We start from the raw sequence: 18,847 nt of genomic DNA on the forward strand, positions 1-18,847 counted from the left end.
AGGGCTACACTGACCCCAAATTTCAAGCGTTTACATTTGAAACCTCCCTGGTGAGTTACGATGGTTTGAGCCATGGCAGTGGCTTCGTCCACCAGGAGCTGCTGGTACACTTGTGCCAAGTCTAACTTGGCAAAAATGTTTCCCTGGCCCAAGGAATGGAGATGTTGAATCACTGGCACTGGGTAAGGGTTGGCTTGCAACCCTTTATTAATGGTGCATTTAAAATCCCCGCAAATTCTAATATTACCATCCTGCTTAATAGGTATTACTATGGGGGTCTCCCAGGGGGAGTGGTCTACTGCTTCGAGCACTCCTTGTGCTATTAATTTATCTAGCTCTAAATCTACTTTTGCCGATGAGCAAAAGGTACTCTCCTGGGTTTTAGATTTATTGGTGTCACCTGGGGGTCCAAGTTAAAAGAAATGGGGGTCCCATTATATTTACTAAGCTTGTTGTCAAATATATCCACAAACTCGCTGGCCAGCATGGCAAAGGAATCTGGAACAATGGAGTGGATGCTGGAGACGTTGAGCCCCAATGCGGAGAACTAGTCAAGCCCCAGGAGGCTGGGCAGATGGCCATCTACAGAGATGAGGGGAAAAGGTCCCTGGAAGTTATTGCTGGCTATGGTGAATGTGCCGCAACCCATAATGGGTATTGGCTGTCCTTAATAGTCTCTGAGGCAAAGCGGGCACTGCCTGAGATGAGCTTTGGTCAGGCTGGGCACTATCCGTTTGACAGTAGCCCAAGAGACCAGGGATTTGGAAGAGCCAGTGTCCACTTCCATCTTGCAGGGCTCTCCCTCTATGCGCACAGTCAGGTATATCTTATGGATAGGCTTACTCAGGGACGCATGGCTGATAGCCTAATCAGGGTGCTGCTGGTCACCTGCGATGGCAAAACAGTCTTCGCAGTGTTTTGGAAGTCTTTTTATGAATTGTCTAGACAAGGCGCGCTCCGGAGATGGGTCAGCAATTGGCATGGCTGCTCTGCAGACCTTGGCTAAATGCCCTCTCCTGTCACACCGATGGCATATTGTGGCTTTGAACCTGCAGACTGACCTTGCATGGTTCCCACCACAACTCAGGCAACCCACCTGAGGTAAAAAATCAGCCTGAGTCCGTTTTTTCCTGGTGGCATTTGAGGCGGCTAATCTCTTCTTTCTCATCCAAGAAGTCTTTGTTGTCTTCGTCGTGGTGGACAGCATGGCCCCTGCTGGCATGGGTGGCCAGTGGCAGAAATCTCTGAATTTTTGCAGTGGATTTGTCCGACATTTCGTATGCCGTGGCTTCATCCACTGCTGCCTGAAGGCTCAGGTCTTTTCGTGCCAGCAAGTGTCGCTGAAGTCTGAGGTCTTTGATACCACAGACCAGCTGTTCTAACAGGGCATCATCCAGCACAGGAAAGTCACAGTGCAGGGCCGCTGTTTTGAGGGAAGCCATGTAATTGCTCACAGATTCCCCTTCTCTCTGGGTCCTCTGCCTAAACGCATTACGTCTGGCTATACGCGAAGGAGTTGGAGAGTAATGATTTTTCAGTTTCTCCAAAAAAGTCTCCCAAGGCATCGAATGGACGGATTGAGGGGCTGCTAAAGCCCTGGCTGTTCCAAACATCTCGTAGCCACATGCGCTGAAAAAATATCCTCTTTTACGGCCACTGGACAAACAGGTGAAGCCGTTTGTCTCCAGGAGGCACTTGAACTGCTCGAGGTAGGCATCCCATGTTTCAGTGGCTGGGCTGAATGCTGTGAATGCCGGTAGATTAGCCATCCTTAGAAGGAGGGAACTTGAGGAATTAGCCTTGGAGCGACTTCTCGTCGCCTGTGACTTGAGGCAGCTCTTATTAGTGACTTCACTTTTCCTTTACCTCAGTCCTGATCCCACCTTCGTCGCCAGTGTTCTATAGCAAGAACGAGGCAGACAGGAACTGAGGCAAGGCAGGTTGAAGCTAACACAACCTTTATTAACAGTATAACACGGCAAAATGTAAGGCAAACCTCGACCCGGCAAACAGCAACATTTGACAGCTGACAGCCCTTTTTATACTAGAGCTGTCAGATGCTGAACCAATAGAATGGCTGCATTCTCCCTCCAGCTGGCCACTTGCGTCTCAACCAATCAGGGGCCGGCAATGATAGTCAATGGCGTCGTAGCCGCGAGGACTTAACAGTAGGAATGGGAGAACAGTTGTTCAACAAACTCACTGCATTTTGTTGTCCCGAAGAACTATCATATTCACAACTCAGTAAGTGCAATGTATTTGTGATGGATGCTGAATTGACAAAAAATGATTCACTGACTTGGCTCTTAATAGAAAACGTTTGCAACAGTTAGGAAAAGCAATCCCCAATATATTTGACTATAAATATTCTAAAACTAGAATATCCAAATTTATAGTACAACTCAATTTTCAGTACTTTAATAGTGCTGTTTTGCTATCCTCATTTCACCACTATTTGAATAAAAGCTCCCAGTAAAAAAAATAAATTCAAATTGTTTAAAATTTATTTACTTTATGGAAATTAAAGGCATTTTTATAGTCTATAACAGCTGTCAATAAAAAATAAAATGCCCATGTTACAGAGAACTAAAACTGAATATTAAAATAAATGAATCATGCACCTTTGATGCTATAACCATTGGCATCAAGTCATATCTCAAAGGCATTTTCAGATTTCAAAGGCTTTAATTTTGTCTATAAAGGAAATCTTAATATCTGAGATATTTGCAAGATAGTATAACAATATATACTGTTAAAAATGCTTTGAACTGATCCTAAGTTGCAAAACATTTTTTGTGGATTCTAGATTTATTTAATCTTATCAGACAAAGTATATAACTAGAAAAAATGAAATTAACAGAACTTTTTCCTTAGACATTTTATTAAAATAATAGGATACACAGAGGGAAAATCATTACTAGAAAACTTCTCAAAGTTCACATGCAATGTGAGATTTTCAGGGGAAATAGTATGGCATTTCTACTGCAAACAATTTTTTGAAATCAAATCTAAATATCCAAATATGTGTACTGATTTCCCTCTTTCTCTTTTCTCCATACATGCAAACCCTGGGTTCATAAAGAGTTCCATCCCTAATTGTGTTTTCAATTCAAATTTGTATGTAGAATCATACATACAAATGGACTGCCTGTATTAAAAATGGTGTATAGGCTTGTCCTTCCTCAAGATGACAAACTACTAAAGTCGCCCAATGGTTTTAGAATCCATCGAAAATTACAGGCAGTATATTAAAAACCTGTTGCAGTGGTAACTAAAAACATAGCAGTTTCAGCAGTTCATCAGTCTGAAGAATAGAATGCTGTCCACTATTTTTAGTAAAAGGCACCCCATTTGTAAGTATGGGTTGTCCATAAAATCGATGTTCTTAAACCAGAGACTACTTATGTCTATCCAGCCACATACAAATATAATTGCATTAATTCATATATTTTCATTCAGTGCTGTTTCAAAGTCTTGGAAATAAGAAATACTGAATTACTACTTTGGCCTTTAATCATACTGCTAATGAAACAAAATAAATAACTAAATTGAATTAAAATATAGAAGACCCAACCAACATCACGGAAATACACTCTGGTTCATTCAAGGCTTTCATTTCTGTCTTTATTATTTGCTATATGCACCCCAAAATATTCCAGATAGCCCTTAGGTTTCTTAAAAACTTTAAGTTGAATGCAAAATGCTCCAGAAACAGTTAATATCCAGCAAAATAATTATATTTAAATACATTTAAATAATTATAAATAATTATAAGAAATAAGCAGTAAATAAATAACAAGTAGCTTGTGTGAGACTTAAAGTGAAAATAATTTTATGAACTGCATATAACCCTACGATATTATTAAGTCTATATTGGTCAATAATACTATTTCATTTTTTTCTTTGATTGAACTAACTGTATCTCCATATTTCATTTGGTAGACAAGGGACTTGCTCTGATATTTGCAATATAAATAATATCAGATAATAAATCTCTCTAGTTCCATTCCTTGAAATGCTGAGTCTTATTGTTGACTATGATTTTTAACTGAATACTTTTTAAAAAGTGTAACTAAGCATAAACTCATTAATTCCTAGCCTTCTTTAATCACTAGTACACTCAAAATCAAATAATGAAAAACTGAAAAGTAGATCAAGACATTTATATCAATACAATTAAAAAAAATTATAAACATAGTTTAAATCACTAGTATAAAATACATCTCACTTTAAAAAACAGTTATTTGAAATTCATTAACACAAATGGGTATTTGTTGCAAAAACAATTAATATTGTTTTGTTTCCCAACAATGCCTTTATATACCAGGAGTCCCAAATTTTCTAGGGCCTGAACTAACTGGAAGCTGGAAATTTTGTTAAGGATTATTCTCATAAAATATTTGTCTTAATTGTGTGCTGCTGAAAAAAGGTAAACATGTAGGCTCTAGCGACCCACCTTTTAAAAAAAGATGTCCTTTGGGAATATGTGAATTATGTTCAGGGCTGATATATTTGCTTCAAAATAATATTTAAAAAACAATAACCTAAAATCAGAACCTTGGCTGGAAGCAAGGATCCTCCCAATGCGTAGGAACTATGTTGAATATTTCAATTCTAATCATATGGAAATTAGCAGCACTGAAAGGCATGTACTGTATGTTTGTCCTTTCATTCGAACAAAATAATTTTAATAAAATTCAACTGAACTTTTTAGCTGCATAAAAATTCGTGCGGACTAATATAATTTTTTGCAGATGATTTATTCCGGTTGAAGAATCTATTGAGATATCATACATTTTTTCATAATTATTATGTCCCAAAACTGTTAATTCAAGAATGACCTATTCTATTGGGTAAAACTCCAACAGTAGTTAGGATCCAAAATATGTTGAAAAAATATTCAGCATAAATCACTATGTGAATAACCATCATTTAAGATTAGGTTTTGTTTAAATATATATGATCAAATCTAGAATTTTTGCTCGTAAAAGGTCTTTTCATCTATGAAATAAAATTTCACTTCCAAAAGTACTCTTTCATTAAAGTGACTATTATGAATAGAAATGCTTTCTATCATCACGCAGAGACTAAATGAAATCTAGCCAGCCAGCCAACCTGCCTGCCTGCCTGTATTTGTTTCTGATGTTTTCTAACAAGAACTTAACACTAGGATGCTGCTAATACAGCTGAGTAATAAGTAAGTCATAAAAAAGGTCATAGTAAATATTCCAGGCATTATGATTTTTTTAAAAAAAAATACACTGAAAATGCAAACAAAATGTTTACATCTGTGAAACTTAAATTTTAAGGCTACTACCGTGTTTCCCCGAAAATAAGACAGGGTCTTTTGAGTCCCGAAATAAGCACTTGGTCTTATTTTCAGGGAGGTCTTATTATTTTTGAGGTCCAGGAGGTGGCAAGCGTGGTCACTTCATGGCTGCTGCTGTGTTGTAATATTTTCAGGGAGGGCTTATTTTAGTGCATGCGCTCAAAAGCCCGATTGGGTTTATTATCTGGGGAGGTCTTATTTTCAGGGGAACAGGATATTATCTAACTATCACTTGGTTCTGGTTAAAGAGCTGTACAATGAGAAAATTTTAAAAAAAAATCTTAGGGCAAACTAGATATGATATTTGCTGTTTAACATGCAGCTTTAAAAAATGCAAATATCAGATGTCAAAGGTTTATAATTACTAAAAATTCAGCTAGCCAAAATGAAAAATTTTAAACTCTCTTTCAATTGCAATGTTTTCCAAAACTTTGATCCTCTGAAGCTGTTATTTGCATTGGGAAGAAATTACCTTTTCACATCCATGCAGAGCAAAGGATAAAAAAAGAAGCTACTGGTGCAGAAGCATTAAGAAGATTACTTCTGGTTGGTAGAAAAACAGCTGCCACAGAAAAAAAACTGTTAAATTTGTTAAAAGATAAAGAATTTTTTAAAAAAGAGCACCATATTACATCAGAAGAAACAGTAAGCATTTTGTTGCTTATGTGGTCAGCCACATACGAGAAATTCTCAGTATCCTACATATACCAATAAAGTTCTCAAAACACCGAAATAAAACTATTTTGGCATTTATAAAAATAACAATGAATAAGAAAGCTTCTTCATTAAACTTAAAGTGGAAGCCACTTTAATGAAGCTTTTTTATTTCTTGTTTATAAGCACAGTTGAAAAAAACAAATTAAATTCAGCCAGTATCAAGACTTTAATCTTCTTACAGGGACTCCGACATTCCTGCACATTCTAAAAAACTTCAATTGTTCTGAGTCCACAATTTTCTATCTTTAATTTGAGTTTTGACTTATATAAGATTTGTTGCAACAATCAGTAAACAGTCATTTAAAAAACCACTTAACAGTAATAACATGGGGATAAGAACATAATAACTTTCCATCTGGTAGCCTGGGCTAGGTAAGTATAAATGTATACTAAAGTTCAATTAAAATGTTTATTAAACCCTTTTCTTTTTAATTATCATTTTCCAATATTCATAGACTTGAACGAATATTAACATAATGTGTTTTGATGATTTAAGCTTCTTTTCTTTGTTTAATTTTATAATCTCTCTTGAGCAACCAGCATCACTTCCATTCGTAATTGATTATAATTCTATATTTTGTTTTACTATAACAGATTCATCTTGGTATATACTGTAACTAAAAAGTTGAAGTTTTCTAGTATTATGATTTATAATTGAGGCATTTCAGAATGGCTGGATGGACAACATCAAAAGGGAAAACAAACTAATAATGTGCAAAGAACAAGAGATAGGAAAACAAATAGGTAAGTAGTAATAGTCAAATCATAAGATTAAACACAGATAGCCCGGCAACCAAACAATAATGATAATAAATGCTGATTGTAGCATTTAACTATATAATATACAATATATCTACTCTTATCAAAACTGAACATACTTTTTATGTTTTATTTTGATAGCAATCAAATCCAGAGAAATGATCATAGCAACCGTTAACAGTGTTCTGCAATTATCCATGCATTTGCTCATCACAAAATACGATCACACTTTCTGCATGCATCAACCTGTGGAGCATTTGGTACAAATGATTCACATACATAAACCTATTTCTGAACACAAACATTAATGGCAGGATCATGGTTACTGCTTAATTTATTCATGAAAGAAAATAATAATTACAATAAAATATCCCACTTTTTAATTTTTAAAAAAGATATTAATCCAATGCTGCATTACATTTCCTTGCTCAGACCAATATACAGTTCTGGATTCCTGCAATATACTTGTAACATTCTCTACCCACCAACTGATTCAGATATTGTTAAGCAAAGGACAAGGCAAACAACTGAAAAGCAGAAGGACTCAACCTCAATTTAACTGTCCTGTAAGGTACATACTAATTAGCTTCAAAGCAATGAAATCCTAGCTAGCATGTTAAGTCTGCTACATGACAGTATAATTTGCCTTCTTAAAGGATTATGCAAATTACAACTCATCATTCCATTACACGACTGAAAAAAGTGACAGCTAATTTATACATAACACACCTTTCAAATCCCTAAGATGTGAAGCACCTGTGCAATATATTTTGCCTAGGTTTTTCTGGCTTTAAGTACTTGTTTACTGCAATATACAGAAGCATACCTAAGAGATTTAATAAAGTCCTAGAGGTTTATTTATTTCCCTTTTAACTTCAAGAGCACAATTCCCAAGTATGAAAACAAAATACTGTATATCTGTTCCCAATTTCAAAGATATTTCATTCAAGAAGAAGTGTAAGTTTCAATACATGTTCAACTTGCTATTCAGAATGGGACAGCACTAATGCACGAGCCAGAAGAAAGACTCACACAGATTTCAACATACTTCTGGTAGGTAGATTCACAGTAGATTCCGTCATATCTGTAGATTTTCCTACATTCTGACTGGTTGGGTAGAGGTTGCTGGACAGTTATTCTGTAGAGGCATCAAAAACAGATATACATGACTAGAGATTCTCTACAGTCAACTGTAATGCAGGACATTTAGTATTTTTTGATGTACTTTTATTATATGTTAAGTCTATCTCATCTTGCTATATTAACTACATTATAGATGAATAAATACAAATTAGATTCCATTGCTGGAATACAATTAAAAGTATCTAAAATAGATTATTTATTACAATATATATTCCTCTCCTCAAAATGGATAAAAAGGGACATATGTAAAACCTTCAATTTTTAATGTGCATTTGTATATACATACATACTGTATGTATGTGTGACTGGGTGGGTGGGCGTACGCACACACACAAAGAAACCAGATTTACTTGGGGGCTCAGGATGTTCAAGACTGGTATAGAATTTGAAAATCTATTTACTTAATAGTCTATTCCTGTTTCCTATGATGAAAAACTCTGGCTAGCAATCTAATTGTCACAGAAATTAAGCATACTACACAATTTTATAGTCTATAATTAATAATTAAATTCAAGGTTACTTTTGTTTTTAATGATGGTTCTTAAAAATTCATATACATAAGATTCATTTTAGTTTTTAACCTGTTTGACCAATTTCATATTCATGGCATTGTATCAGTGTACAAAATAAGGAATAATCGTTCAAAGGAAATAAAAGTGATTTAATTTGAATCTTTTTTCATCAGTTACTTTAAATCTCCATTGAAATATAATCCCTATTTAGACCTTCCTCCTCAATATTAAAAATGTACTTAGGCAACTGAGCATAACTATTTCTTAATGTTTCTTTTTATATATTCTAATCTTTGAAGCTTTACAAGAGTTCAATTTTTAGAACAAAATTAACATTAACATTCTTTGAATCAAATCAAAATGATGAAATGAAATTCACCCACATGTACTCCATGCAATCACACTGGGATTTCAATTAAGATACAATTTAAACGGAAACTAATCCATTTATTTTATTTTATTAAATTTGTTTGCTGTTCTTCTTACCACGAGGGCACTCCCATTCCGTGTAGATCAACATTTTTGATCCTAATCAACTATATTATAGTTTCTGGAACATATGGCTTCCATCATGAACATCTCAAAATTTTTCTATAATACTATCATTTGGTTAGAAAAACCCTCAGTGTCTGTAGCTATATCTCAAACTCAGGCATAAAGAACATCAGTAAAATTCAACAGCAATAGCTTTCATAAAGCAAACCACTAATTTAATTGACATTAATATATAAAATTCCTAATTGTTGTATAGCAAAATTATATTAAACAAGTGAATGCCAGAAACTGAGGATTTGGTAGCATATACTGTATATTTCACTGACTATCATGCAAATCACCTGGCGAAATGCAATAGGCTTGTTAGTTAGAAGTAAATTTTTAAAAAATGTGGGCCTTTTTGAAAACTTGTTGCAGTCTTCCAGACAGCTTATCCTGAATTAATTTTGATACCTCATTCACCAAAAATAAAGTGTGGTTGTATGAATTTCAAGTTGCATTAGCTATCTTTTTCTAGAAGACCTATAGTCCTTTATGCATTTAAATTAATTTATTCTGTATATTTTTGTGACGTCAAGAGCAGAGTGAGTCTAATCAATCTAAACTAAGTGAAATCACTTTTTGATTCTCTTGGTAAGTATTTCCAAATAAAAGTGTCATTCTCAGCTGACAATCTTTTTGGCAAATTACCTCCATTGTGGAAAAAGTTAATATTTTTATTCACTATGTATTAGTAAGCAACACAGATTACAAGTTAGGATTTTTTTCACTTTAATTAATAACCTTCAGAAATTTAAGATTTATATCCTTGGGGCAGGGGCAGGAAAGGAAAGGAAAGATAAGATGGTGAGTGGTGTTTTAAAAGAGATTACACATTTTCACTAAGTTTCAAAACATCATTTTATATATTGTTGGTTTTGCACATAATTTTCTCCTCCCATCTTGACATGTCCCTTCAGCTCTAGATGGATGTATCATGTAACTTGAGGAGGAACTTTGAGTGCATTTACATACATGTGAAACATGTAAGGCTATGACTAATTTTAACTGACAGGGCAGAATTTAAATAATTAGTTACAAGAAGTCAAACTAAAGGAAAAAAGGAGGAAAGAGATGGTTAGAGGCAGAGTAGTAAATTGTTCCATTTTTGCAGGTAATCTAAATGCAAACTAGAAGCAACTTATCATGAGAATGGATTTTCCACCATCTGGTCAAATAACAGGGGATTTGTCTAGTGGCAAGCAAAGAATGGAATGATGTGAGAAAGATTAGCGGGCAAGTCCTACAGTTGGCTAAAATGTATTTTGTGCAAACAAGAACAGATGACGCCTTAACAATTACACCTGTCAAAAACTCCAGAAAGCAATCCATCTCTGAACAGCCCAGTTGAAAACAGGCTAGTTCATAACAAAATGAATTTTTTTAAACAATTGCCAGCCATAACAGTTTGATGCATGACAAGCTTAGGAAGTCATATTCTACGTTCAACTGAAACCTTAACTAACTAAACTCTGGATTTTTGTGATAAGTAAGATATTAAACTGGGAGAATAGAAGTAATGCAAATAACTGCAGCATCTCAAAGGCAAAGAAAGTTGGAGTTTCCTTTTACAATAGTACTATGTATACACATTCTGACCTACAAAATGGTTTCTCTGGTTTAAGAGCAAAACTCAGCCTGAGGGTCGTACATTCTCCGAGCTTGGAGAACATACTTCCACTCTCATCCTATACCTAAGCAACAGGTATTTGCTACTATTGCAAACCTCGATCTCTGTGTTATGAGCACTATATTTAGCAATAGCTTTTACCAGTCTACTGCTCACAAGTAACTTAGGAATAGAAATAGATTCTTGCACAGCCAAACAACATTAGAGTTTGTTGAGAGACAAGGTCTGTCAAGCATGGTCCTTTCAAGAAATTCCTAACTTACTTTGCTGGCAATTTTCTTCCTCAGAGAGTAGACAGTCAACTACATTTAACTTATTCAAGGAAGCAGAAGAAGCAGGGCAAAGTGATTATGTCATGCTGGAAGTCTTGATTTTAAGAGAAAGCAGATTTTAAAGTATTCAGAACAGTGGTAAAAACTGCTGGGAAAGGAAGCTCGTAAGAAATAGAACTTCCTGGAAAAGGGGAAGACAGAAAGTGCTATTGCAAACAATTTCTGACTTAAAAGGGTTAAGGAAAACATGCAGAGCATGGGTACTAAAATGCTACAGAAAAGGCCATTTTCTGTAAAGTGGAAAAAAAGTTTATTTTTGTGTGGGAAGGTTAAGTTTCCATTTGTTTTACATTTAGTGTGTTTGTGTGTACGTTCAGACTGAAGAACACTGGGCAAGCTGCAAAGCGTCCACTCTAAATAACACAAGAAAAATGAGAAAGATTGCTTAAAATGCAACAGACAGCAGCATTCTAAGCCAGTGCCTACTAACTCTCCATAGAGATGCAGACAGGGGGTATTATAGTAATAATACTATTGCTACAGCTCTTTTTTTCTTTATTTTACCAACTTCTTCCATCATATCAAATTTGGTCCATTATTGTATTCAACATCTTCATTGGCAGAATTTCTCATCCTTCCTTCTGATTTCTGACTTTCAACATTACCCATTATTCATTCCCCAGTCACTGATGCTTGTCAACAGGCATTTTTCTACCCCCAAAATGGATTGCTTTAAGAAGTTCAGACACATCTTAACATGATAAATAAACATAATATATTTGTTTTTAAGTGTACACTAAATTATGTGGTATATGTTTATTTATTTTTGGTAACTTTGTTGACTATCGGTTATTGACTATCATATGAAAAATACAATAAGTTAAAGTTTTCAGTGTTATTTGTTCTTATTCATTTTGAAATAAAATATCTTTTTCAAAAAATCAGCATAAGATGTATCACCTAGTACTTTAAACAAGATATCATTTTAAGTTATTATGACAAAAAATTCTGCTCTTTTTTACCCACTAAAGCTGAAGGACAAAAAAAATGCTATTTGGTTTGCCAAATGCTTAAACTTCGTCTTCATGCTGGATATTCGTATACCTTTTCAGTATGTTAGCTACTAATTTTAAAAAGTAGATTATAGGCACAGTGCATCACATATGAAATCTTCAGAAACATAATCAATAGGCAGTAAAATAAAAAACACTTTATTAGGAAAAATATGTCACGGTCCAAATTAGAAGTACCAAATTAATGATCAAGTGTTTACTAGCTACAGCAGATGTGTTATAACATTTGCTCTTGTGAAACTTGTTTTTTTTCCAAAAGTTTTTTCAATATTAAAATAACTCTACTGGAAGAATGTTTTGAAATCAGAAAAAAACACAATTCTTCATGAGACCTTTGAATGCTATTCTTATATGTATGCATCCAAGTGATTAAAAAAAGGTTGTTTCTCATTTTCTTTTTAATCAATTAGTGTATGCTAATAAGGCACACTGAAATATTGTTACTTTTCTAATGATTGCACTGTTGCATCGTTTACTCCTTACTCCTACAACCTACATTTGAAACTTAAATTCTCTAGAATATATGGAAGTGGGTTTTTTTTTCTATGTGCCTTCTGTGCATTGAAATACTGAAAAATCTTAGCATGAGCAACAGAGAACTGTAATCTTCAATCAGTATTCTTCAATACTTGTTTTCCAGACTTTTGTAAGACTGACCCAATGGCAAAAGACTAAACTTTTGATCAGTGAAGCACATTAGCGATACAAGAGATATTTACACATGATATTTTACAAATTCAGCAAGATAAGCCATTAAAAGCTGGCCAATGGAATAGGTTTTCTTTTCTTTAATTTATAAAAAGTTTTTTTTTTAAATACTTGCATTTGTAGACAGCACGGACCAATTATAAGGTAAAGGCTACCCTCAAACATATGTGCTAGTCATTCCCGACTCTAGGGGGTGGTGCTTATCTCTGCTTCGAAGCTGAAGAGCCAGCACTGTCCAAAGACGTCTCTGTGGTCATGTGGCCAGCATGACTAAACACCAAAGGCACACGGAACGCTATTACCTTTCCACCAAAGCTGGTCCCTATTTTTCTACTTACATATTTTCAAACTACTAGGTTGGCAGAAGCTGGGACAAGTAACAGGAGTTCACTCTGTTATGCGGTGCTAGGGATTCGAACCGCCAAATTGCCGACCTTTCTGATTGACAAGCTCAGTGTTGGTGAGCCACCCTTATATATATGCCAATTATACTATGGGTCGTTACAACCCTCATTGAAAAAGATGAGGTATATTTGATGGGGACATCCCAGTGGTAGAAAATCCTGGCTCAAGGTCCCTATGGTCATTCTTGTGTGATCCCATCTCATGGTGCGAGCCTCTCTGGATGCTGTGTGGCTTGACTTTTTTTTCTCTATCTGATTGAGCCTCCTTCCTGTTGGCATGTAGGCAAAGTAACTCCTGTCCACATTGGCAATCCTCTCCCCTCCAAGGGTTCTTAGACCTTCTTTCAAGCACATCTGCTCCACTGAGATGTTTCATTGGCCCTGTGATCTCAGGTGTTGGGCATAGCCAGCCTTCTATAGGAGATGCTTCAGTTTGCACCCTAAAATAATCCTTTTCCACCTTCTGGAACTTTTTAGGTTGGAGTTTTGGACAAATTTCTTTGTACTGGTGAATGTAGGAGACTATCTGTAATTCATGTGGTGATGCACATATATAGAAGTATTATTTCAGTTGTTAGATGGGAGATTCTTTTATGAAGATCCTATTTGAGTGATAGATATTGGTAAGTCAGTATCCTGTTTCATTTCTGTTTACTATGCAATCCAACTGCATTTCCTGTTTTAATATTTTCAATAAAGCTCAGTTGGCATTTCACTCTCCAATCACAAGTAGAAAATTTTGCTTGCATGTTCTGTCAACTTCACATTGATCTTGATCATAAAACTCATCAACATTCTCTTCTGCTTTGTGGTTGGAGCATGAACTTGAATGGTCATCCTATTAGTTTGTCCACAAAGTCAAGTAGTGTTCTTGTTCTAATCTTCTTAACTATAAAGGTTAGACTGTTTCTACTTTGCTTTCCATGTTTTGAATTATAAAAAATGTGATTTACTGACTCAAACTGTCTAATCCCAATCCATCTTCTTTCTCTCTTGCTTAAGATGTCAATTTTCATTCCATGTTCCTATTGTAATTCTGTCTTTGAGTGTCAGATTTTGTTTTCCTGTGTAGCAGCAGCAGCAACTTGACATCTTGAAAGCTTAATTTAGTCATGTCATAAACATCCATTAGTGCTCGAAAAGATCCTCAGCTTTTCCTCAGTAGCATGTTGAGTGCCATCTAATCTGAGGGGCCCATCATCCAACACTGTATCTTCAATCGTTTTATCTTCTATCCATGTATTTTCTGAGCAGAAATACAGGAGTGGTTTACCATTGCCTTCTCCTGTGCAGTATGAATTGATGCCTTTGCATTGCCACTAAAGTGATAATGCCTCCACACATTATCCTATATCACTGCTGACCCATATGGGCACCTGTCAGGTGTGAAGAATCAGGACCACACATTAAGTTCCATTTAAGATGATTTATTGCTCATGCCTATAAACAAGAACCTAGTCAACTAACACTCAGCAGTAAATTGGCACTAGGTAAGAGTTAACAGAATTCAAGTGAGGGCTTGGCATGGATCGCTTGTGGGAATGTAATGACTCCAAACTAATTCCTCTCTTCACTCTACCCCAGGCTCTGCTTGCTAGCTAATTGGGCTGACCTTCATGCCTTGGTGAACTTGCTGGGAGTATATACTCTTGGCATATATTCCTAATTTTCTTCACTTATCCTTCCCTGGAGCACATTCACACATCCACTACAAAGAGGCAGTACATAGGGATTTGTGGGAGATTATACTGTGAATGGTAAATCTCATGAATTTGGATGAACAGTTACATTTGATTTCACTAACCTTTAAGAAACAAATATACAGTTTTGTAATATTTCTGCTCCATAATGATCATGGAAATTCAGATACTTATACTTTAAGGAATATCTATTAAAAAAGACAGGTTCACAAGACCTACATACGAACAATGGACATTTTTATTATTTATCCATGTACAAATAATATGCAAGCTGATCTATTATCATGGGAAGAATGAGGATTACCTTTAAGGGAAGCTAAGAAACTTCATCTTCTAAAAATACTGTGTTTGAAAATAAGACAGGATCTTCTTGGCCTTATTTTCGGGCAGGTCTTATTATTTTGGAGGTGTAGGAAGCAGTGAGCGTGGTCACTTCATAGCAGCTGCTGTGCCCCAATATTTTCGGGGAGATCTTATTTTCAGGGAAACAGGGTATACCCATCTAAATGTTGGTGAAACTAAGTTGTCAAGGGCGTTGCCCTGTCAGCTGACTTTGGCCTTCTTTTGAGGCCATTTTTCGTCCTTCAAGGAAGCCTCCAGAACGCAAAAAACCACCCCTGCGGGCAAACCAGAAGTTTGGGAACGTACTTCTGGTTTGCTTGTAGGGCTGGTTTTAGCCCTCCGGAGTCTTCAGGAGGCTTCCCTGAAGGCTCCGGAGGGCAAAAAAATGACTCTACGAGCAAGCCAGAAGTCATTTCTGGTTTGCTCGTAGGGTCGTTTTTTGCCCTCCGGAGCCATCAGGGAAGCCTCCTGAAGCCTCCGTAGGGCTAAAACCAGCCCTATGAGCAAACCAGAAGTCCGTTCCCAAATGTCCGGTTTGCCCATAGGGCTGGTTTTTCATGCTCCAGAGGCTTCAAGGAAGCTCCTGAAGCCTCCGAAGGGCCTTCGGGGGGGAGGCTGTTTTTGCCCTCCCCAGGCTCCTATAAAGCCTCTGGAGCCTGGGGAGGGCGAAAAAACATGCCAAAAATGGGGGGAGTGCTGGTCATGTGCACATGCATGATGGAGTCGTGCGCATAGCACTATGGGTGTGGCACGCCCACGCACGACTCCCCTGCGCTCCGCCCGCTTTTGGCACACGAGCCAAAAAAGGTTCGCCATCACTGCTCTATGAGATATTTGGTTTTTTAAAAAATGTATTACATTTATATCACCAAATTCATTCACACATGTAGTGGTTTAGGGTTAGGGTTAGGATTAGGGCAAAAGTTACAACACAAAACTAAAAAGCATAAAACATCAAAGGCAAAAGTATAAATAAACATCTGCACCTCTAACACTAAGCTAACACTTTCATAAAAGAGTTTCCTGAACAACTTGATCTTCAATGTTTTTCTGAAGGCCATTACAATGGGAGTGAACCAAGATCTACAAAAAGGCTGTTCTCTAATACCAAAGCCATAACTTAAAAGCACTGTCTCCTAAAGTGCAAAATCTACAAGAGTGTCTCCCGTGATGAATATAAAAGACAAGAAAGGCAGTTATTATTTATTATTCCCAGTAGTCTTTGGTCATAATACATTTTATTGTTATATTGTGTAAGATTTTACCTGATCAGGCACCTTCAGGAAACATTTGACTATAGTGATAAATTCCACCACCCCCCCCACACACACACATAATAATTAGAAACAAAATGTTGTAGCACTAGCTGACAGACATTTTTTTAAAATATACTTTGCTTTGTGAGTACAAAAGCAAGCTCCATAAGGGAAAACAAACAAACAAAAATAAACACAAATTCCTATACATTACACCAGTTTCCTTGCCTTGTCAATTATATCTGCCAATTTTAAATAAAAGCCGAAGCTAGAGATTTTCTCCCAACAAATGTGGTAGAACTTAAAACAAGTCTTTGTCTGCAATGTGCATCTTTGTGCACAAACATAGAAATATTATTGAAAGCTAGCGAGAGTTCACACCAAAAATAAGCAAGACCAAAAGAAAAAAATTAAATATTAATTAAACACTAATTCAAAAAGGACTGCAAAATAAGGCACCATGTTCTATTTGTGTCTATAAAAGTAGCCCTCGAATTATGACCGTAATTGTGCCCAGAATTATGGTTCTAAATCATTGTAGTCATAAGTCTAGGCATCATGTGACTAGATCCAAATATTTGCAGGAGTCATTAAGCAAATGCTATGGTTCTCGAGTGAATGCTGCAGTATTTAAACAAATGGATGTTTTTTTTCCCAAAAACCAGAAGTAAACACAGAAACCATTGGGGGGGAATTGCAAACCGTGGTCACATTAATGTGGGATGTGCTGCAAATACCCATGGAGATCAGTCACTTTCCAAGCACCGAAAAATGTGCATGGGGTGTATAGCTATTGTAACTTTGAAAATAGGTCATAAGTAGCTTTTTGGAGTCGGCGTAACTTCAAATAGTCATTAAGCAATTATTTATAGGTCAAGGACTACCTATACATATAACCAGTGTTCTTTAAATACCTAACTACACCCAAAGGAAAAAAAACACCTACCGTATATTACCCACCTTTTTCCCTCAAAAAAGAGGCTTAAAATCTGGCTGCGTCTTATACACTGAATGCAACATTTTTTTGCCTCCTGTAACCCTGCCCCCTTCACCAAAATGTCCGTGCATAGCCTTTAGACGGCTTTCAGAGTGCTCCTGGAGGCTAGGGAGGGCAGAAATGAGTGAAAAACAGGCTGGTTTTCCTCACTTTTGTCCTCCAGCCCTCAGGAGCACTCTATAAGCCTCCTAAAGGCTATTCATGCCCTTTTTTTGACAAAAAACGGAGCAGTTTTCATGAAAAATGGGCCATTTTTTGCTCATCCCCCCCCCCGAGCACTCTACAAGCCTCCTAAAGGCTATTCACGCCTTTTTTAAAAAGGTCCGTTTTCGTCAAAAACGGGCAGTTTTTGGGAGGTCTGCAGAGTGCAAAAACCTTTTTTTTAAATTTGCTTCTTCAAAATCTTGGTGCATCTTATACTCTGAAAAATATGGTAAATTTTAGAATAATAATCATAAATTTTCACATGCTTATTCTTAAATCCATTTAATTCAATGGTTCTCACTCACTGGAAAGTATACACAGAATGTTTTATAATGGCAAGGTTTTGTTAGTTCTGTGTGTTCCATGTATGTTGGAGTAGAAACAAGAGATCTTGCGATTTTTTTTTCCCTTCTGCTTGTAAGAAGTAAATGGGACAAAAGAGCTGCAGATTTAAAGAACCCCATTCATGTTTATTTTCTATTTAAGCCTCATTAAATTCAGGACCTCTAATCCTGTTCAATCTTCTGCATAGCCACATTCTATGTGTAGGAATGAGAGTCTGCCATGTGGAATCTATCGATGGAAATGGAAATGAAGACTCAATCATCCAGGCCAAAAGTATCTAAAAAGATTATATCATGGCAACTGGACCAAAGTTCGTTAAAACTGAGATGTTTTATAACTTATTTAAGTAACTTCTTCAGTCAAAATGAAAATTTGGATAGGCAAAGAGTCAGAGTTGTTGAAATGAACCAGCTCTTGCTAAATAGACTGCAGGGTTCCTCCCAAAATGAAAATATTACTTGGATGAGTAACAAAATTTTTCCGTTTTAATAAACTTTGGACCAGTTGCCATGATTTTTAGATACTTTTGGTCTGGATGAGTCTTCATTTACATATTGCTTTCATTTTGGGGAGAAACCCACCGCAGTCTATATGGCAAGAGTTGGTTCTTTCTATCGACACTCTCGCTATCCATCCAAATTTTCATTTTGACTGAAGAAGTTAATTACTTGGATGAGTAATGAAACATCTCTGTTTTAATAAACTTTGGTCCAGTTGCCATGATTAACCTTCTTAGATACTATTGATGGAAAGTTTTTATCCACCAAGTGAGCATTCTGATTTCTCCGACTTCTCACTCACATAAGGAATGTTCAAAATAGAAGAGATTGAGGATGATGACTGGTTGCAAGGAAGGGTATAAGGGGAAGCCAAAATCAGTGTGACTCTATTTCTTGCTTCTTTTTGCCCACATGCTTTCATT

The 18,847-nt window shown here is 36.2% G+C and overlaps 1 protein-coding gene across 7 annotated transcripts in view; it reads right to left on the minus strand.

Moving 5' to 3' along the window:
• The window catches only part of NPAS3 (neuronal PAS domain protein 3), a 785,079-nt gene that overhangs the window by 655,441 nt on the left and 110,791 nt on the right, over window positions 1–18,847 (minus strand). For 3 of the 7 annotated variants that reach the window (XM_081971246.1, XM_081971244.1, XM_081971249.1), the window contains exon 2: window positions 7,854–7,943. The exons of the other annotated variants lie outside the window; for them this stretch is intronic. In XM_081971246.1, coding sequence (XP_081827372.1) covers window positions 7,854–7,943 — 90 coding nt within the window. The remainder of the gene's footprint in view (window positions 1–7,853; window positions 7,944–18,847) is intronic. 7 annotated transcript variants of the gene reach the window in all.

The sequence above is a fragment of the Natrix helvetica genome (assembly GCF_964273705.1).
Source record: "Natrix helvetica genome assembly, chromosome: 1".
NCBI lineage: Eukaryota > Metazoa > Chordata > Lepidosauria > Squamata > Natricidae > Natrix > Natrix helvetica.